The 5611-nt window shown below is 37.3% G+C and overlaps 1 protein-coding gene across 1 annotated transcript; it reads left to right on the forward strand.

Annotated features, from left to right (window-relative positions):
• plaua (plasminogen activator, urokinase a) lies at positions 1-5290 on the forward strand. The gene is made up of 11 exons (XM_047350875.1): positions 1-138; positions 958-1051; positions 1137-1170; positions 1993-2137; positions 2219-2301; positions 2387-2437; positions 2520-2694; positions 2810-2955; positions 3913-4053; positions 4138-4286; positions 4505-5290. Exons 2-11 carry the CDS (start codon positions 1001-1003, stop codon positions 4697-4699), a joined length of 1170 nt encoding a protein of 389 aa, XP_047206831.1. The 5' UTR covers positions 1-138; positions 958-1000; the 3' UTR covers positions 4700-5290.
• Positions 5291-5611: the final 321 nt, after the last annotated feature.

The raw sequence follows: 5611 nt of genomic DNA on the forward strand, positions 1-5611 counted from the left end.
GTGTTTAAATGGGAAGGAGCAGAGCGAGAATTAGCACTGCAACAACACAACAACAAGCAAGCGTGAGATTAGTTTAGCTCGTCGGACAAATCAGTATCACATCACGGAAAACAGAAAGGCGGCAGAGACGTCAAAAAGGTGAGCAAATATGTGAAACTTTCTACTAATATTTCACAGAAATGTTTTTCTATCAAGTAAATCTTCCACTGTGCAACAATTTCTTTATTATCTTGTCAACAATGCATATCTAGAACATCAAGGAGCAAAATGTTTGACATGTGCATATTCCTGAACTTATTTGATGCAAAGCATGCAACGACAATGTAATCTACTAACGCAAATTGATATGAACTCATTGTACAGATAGAAACCATGTTTACAGTACAGACAAGACGCAGTAAACATCCTCTGAGAGCTGTTTGCACCATTTTATGCTCTTAAATAAGTGTAAAAATAAATAAATGTAGATGCTAAAGAATATCTACAATACTTATTGAATTCTAGAATAGACATGGTGGAGTGGTCTGAGTTTTTCTTGCCAATTTGAAACCATGAAGTAAGAAATATCAATTTTTTTTTCTAAAGATATGTTTCTTTTTTTTTCGGCACTATTGGCCTTTATTTTTTAGTTTTTAACAGTAGGCATACAGGAAAGAGAGAAGGGGAGGCATTCGGCTAATGTCGGCGGGTCCGGGACTCGAACCCGCGACGGCCACTTCGAGGACTGTAGCCTCCGTCTATGGTCGCGCGCTTAACACCTACACTTCAGCGCCGCGCCCAAGAAATATCAAATTGAGAGCTGAGCGAAATATTTTTTTTTGTATTTGTCAGTTCAGTCAGACTGAGAAACGACTTATGTCATCACGTGCTTTATATCAATCTCCATATTAGGGCAACAGGAGGTTTACTTTACGCCTCTGTTACACAGTTCCTTTTCTGCATTTTTTCTTTTTCCAGACAAAAACATCCCCTATAAGCAGAAGCAAAACCAGAGGTTAGGATGAACCTGTTAGTCATCTTCTCTGTCTTTGCAGCACTCAGTGTCAACATGGTGAGCAGCAAGTGAATAAAGCTTTAACTTTGAAGGAAAACACAACAGTCTGTCTGAAACTCTTTCACATCTCCTCTCCTTTTAGGTGTTTTCTCAAAACTACTTTTCAAAAAAATGGGGTAAGTAACCTTGCTGGCATAATTTTCCCACTGGCTGTTTCCCATTCCACTCTTAGCTCCTCATTTTTAGTTTTATGTTTCCAAGGAGTGGCATGTCCCAGTTGTGTTTTATGGAGTAGGGGAATGGCGAAGGAAAATGGCCTTGTAGACTATAAAAAAGGAGACCTTTCAGGGAGACACTTGGAAACAAAGGGGTAGGAGCTGCCCATGCAAATCCTCCTGCAAATGTAAATGTCAAATTTGACATATGTCTGAAATCACTATAAAAGATTGTTAACAATTACAGAAAATACAATAGAATAAATTATTCTTAAATCTAAGAATGTGTGGTTCAATGCATGCTCATGTTTTTCTTAACAATCAAAAGACATTGTAATTTAAAGATTATATAACTGTATTACTGTCATGTATTACCCAAGGTAATCATTATTGTACTTTGTATGTAAAATTCTTAAATATATTTGTACTCGGACCATTCAACAGTACACTCCAACTTTATATAAAAAGATTAGCATACTTATTGAAGCCTGGTTTTTAAAAACAACTATATACCAAGTAGTATATTTTTTGTTTTCATAACGGGGTTCATCGGGGAAGTGGGGGTTTGTTTAGTTACTTGTGAGGATGGGGGAGCAGAAGGAGCGGATCTGCCACTATGCATTTCTCTGTGGAATATTTCAACCAGTTCCTGAATTAAGTGCCAAGGGATGGTAGCAGAGGGGAGTATAGTGGCAGTAATAATCCTTGAAAATGGAATTCAGCCTAATGCTTATGTTTTACGACTATATGCAATAAACGTTCTCTTGTGTGCTATGGTTTTAGGATCAGCAGAGTGTTGGATCGGAAAAGGGAGCAGCTACAAAGGAACTGTTTCCATATCGTCAAATGGTCGCAGTTGTCTCAAATGGACTCATGTTAGACAATCTTGGGTTGATTCAAATGAACTTGGCTGCCATAATCACTGCAGGTACTGCATGTTTTAAATCTAATGCCTTGACACGTTTGAAAGAAAAGACTGACTTTTAATATATTTGCATTTAAATTCTAGGAATCCTAACAAGAGATTGAAGCCGTGGTGTTATGTAATGAAAAAAAATAAGCTTAAGAGAGAGTTCTGCGATATTCCCAAATGTAAGATTTGTAACTACTGTAAGATATGTTTCTGTGCATTTGATTTAAATTTCTTTAATCATGCCTGTTTTCTGCTCTAACACAGGTATTGACCCAACTGTAAAACCAACAACACTTCCCCATCTTGTAGATACAGGTTTGTTTCTGAAAACCTCTAATATCTCAGTAGCATCTTGTGAATTCACGCATCAGGTATTCACACTGTTTCATCCATCCAGAGAGGACATGTGGTGAGCGGTCTGAGCAGAGGATGAACAAGATCGTGGGAGGCTCTTTCACAACCATTGAGTCGCAACCATGGTTTGCTGCTATCTATCAAAAGAAGTTCCTTTGCGGTGGTTCTCTCATCTCACCCAGCTGGGTCCTCACAGCTGCACACTGCTTCCTTGATGGGTGAGAAAATATAACTCCTTGCCACTTCCTCTACTAATTTTTGCACTAAAACAACTTTCACGTGTTTTTGCACATATATGGGTGTTTGAACCATTTTACTTTGGTGTCTGTTCAGAGACAAAACCAGTCTCAAGACTCTGTCTGTGTCCCTGGGAAAGACTGAGATCAAGGACACAGATCCTGACAAGGAGCAGAGATTCACTGTGGAGAAACTCATCATCCACCAGAAATTCAACCTGTCTAGCTACAACAATGACATTGGTGTGTACGAGCATGTCTTGCTTACAATAGCGTTCATTAGCATTCATACCTTTTGAAATTTTCCACATTTGCCATATTACAACCAAAAACAATTGCATTTTATTGGGAGTTCATGTGATGGACCAACACAACTCCTTATTCATTCTTTCATGTAAGGAAGGATACTTTGTTTTAATTTTGTTGCAAAAGAAATTTGAAAACTCTGGGTGTATTTATTTGGATTCAACCCCCAGAGTCAACACTTTGTATTCATCTTTTGGTGCAGTTACAGCTGCAGATGTGTTAGGTCATGTTTGCACATCCAGAGACCAACATTGTTGCCCATTCTTCTTTAATAGCTCAAACTCAGTGAGACTGGAAGGAGAGTGACTGTGAACAGCAATTTTTAACTTGCCATAATTTCTTTATTAGATTTACATATTGACTTCGACCATTCAAACACTTGAATATGCTTTAATCTTAACCGGTCCATTGTAGTTCTAGCTGCATGTTTAGAGGAGTTGTCTTGCTGAAAGGTGAACTTCCACCTCAATCCCAAGGCTTTTGTGGCCTCAAACAGGTTTTCCTTCTGGGTTCCTCTGAATGAGGCTCCATCCATCTTCCACAGATATATTCTATTCACTAATTAGGTTACCTGTGGTAACTAGTTGCACTGAATTTTATTTAGGGGTGTCAGAGTAAAGGGGCCAAAATAAAAATATATGCCATTTATTCTCATTTTTATATGTGGAAAACTGAAAATCATGTATCCATTTTTTCCACTTTACAATAATACATTAAATTGTATTGGTGAAGCACATAAAATCCCCCCAAAAATACATTAAAGTTCAACGTTTTTAGGTGACAAACTGTTAAAAGAATCAAAGGGATATGGACACCTTTGCAAGTTCCTGTAGAAATGATGTAAGTAAAAAAGCTCACTGAGTGCAGAACTCATCCATAATGTTTACATTACAGCACTGCTGAAGATCTCAAACACAATAGGACGAGGTGCATTCAAGACAGCTTCTGTTCGGACAGTTTGTCTTCCTCCCCGCAACACTCATCTTCCTGTTGGATTCACATGCAGCATTGCGGGTTTTGGGAAGGAAGCCTATGGTGAGTACAACAATGTGAATATCCTGAGACTCAATAATGACTTATCCATATCTGCTACCCTTACACCTAATGTGTTGTCTGCAGAGTCGGACTCTTACTCCAATCAGTTAAAACAGGCTAATGTGAATCTGCTCTCCTCCACTGACTGCAAACGTGAAGAGTCCTATAAAAGTTTATTCTCTGACAACATGATGTGTGCTGCGAGCCCAGACTGGAGCACAGACGCCTGTAAAGTAAGCATACTGTCAAGTGGATAAATATCTGTAAAGGTATAGTCTGGGAAAAAGAGAAATGATAAATATGATAGTCTCTTAACTGTAAAGTTTCTTAAGGATGTCCACCAAAACCCACGAGTAAAGTTAATTTCCTCTATGTCCAAATGTTTATCCTACTAAATTGGAATAGTACTCATTTTTCATGCCTGATTGATTCACCCACCCTCTCTTCACAGGGAGACTCTGGGGGCCCACTAGTGTGCGAAGCGTCAGGTCGCATGTTTCTCTTTGGGGTGGTGAGCTGGGGTGACGGCTGTGCCAGTGAGAACAAACCCGGTGTGTACACAAAGGTGACCAACTACAACAACTGGATCGCAGAGAAAACTGGGCTTTCTGAATATACAAAAGGACTGATGTATCCTCAAAAATGAATCCCCAGCACATGTTAAATAGTCTTCTGGTCATTTCATGTTCATAAAAGAAAAATCTGGCAACGTTTTTTTAAGTGTTATGTGTACGCATGTGTTGATGTAGGATAATGTTTGCTGTGGTGTTTTATGCAGTCAAAATGTACATTCATGTTATCTCGTCACCCCCAATGAACCTTTACAGCTAAGAAAGCTTAATAATTTGATCCTGTGACCTTAGTCATGACCTAATGGTCAAATATCAACACTGAATGAGCTAAAACCAGCTGAAGTTGAAAACATTGACAAATAAACATTTATTATGTAGCCCTTATTTAAAGAGCAGCTGGCAAGCTTTGATGTGTATATAAAATTATATGTATGTAACTGTTTGCTTTTTTAGTGTTTTAAAGTATCTGTTTTTGTAAAAAAACAACAAAAAAGAGTAATTTATATACGCATATAAAGATTATGCACACATTTTACATGCTGAAAATACTATACAATTTTTTTATATATATTTACCTTCTTTAATTTAATGAGCATTTCTTTATTTTGAAGGCTGGTCCTGCTAGTTTATATAAAAATATTAAATAAACATATTGTATCATGTTACTATTGGACTCTTTTATTTCAAGCCTCTAAATCTTGTCTTTTTATATTATTCTTGGATTATTATTAATATTATTGAGCTTAAAAACATTGTTTAATGTACTAATTTTTCTTTTTACCAGGTCTCTACTTATGCCCTGAAGGTTTATGCACTTTACAATATGTAAAGATAAGTCCAGCAGGGATATAGGCAGTCCTTAATTATGTTTAATTTTATTAAACAGGGACCATGCATAGCAGCATTGATCTCAAATTAAAATATGCTTTACACCAGATTATAGCTCTCAGAACCCATTTTCATATGATGTACTTGAGAAACATAAA

This window comes from Girardinichthys multiradiatus, chromosome 22 (genome assembly GCF_021462225.1).
Source record: "Girardinichthys multiradiatus isolate DD_20200921_A chromosome 22, DD_fGirMul_XY1, whole genome shotgun sequence".
In the NCBI taxonomy this organism is placed as follows: Eukaryota; Metazoa; Chordata; class Actinopteri; order Cyprinodontiformes; family Goodeidae; genus Girardinichthys; species Girardinichthys multiradiatus.

Excerpts from the sequence above, each read along its gene's own strand:
- plaua (XM_047350875.1), top strand. The coding sequence starts at position 1,001 with ATGAACCTGTTAGTCATCTTCTCTGTCTTTGCAGCACTCAGTGTCAAC. Across the intron at positions 2,302-2,386 it reads GTTCTGCGATATTCCCAAAT|GTATTGACCCAACTGTAAAA; the intron begins GTAAGATTTGTA and ends GCTCTAACACAG. Across the intron at positions 2,956-3,912 it reads TAGCTACAACAATGACATTG|CACTGCTGAAGATCTCAAAC; the intron begins GTGTGTACGAGC and ends TTTACATTACAG.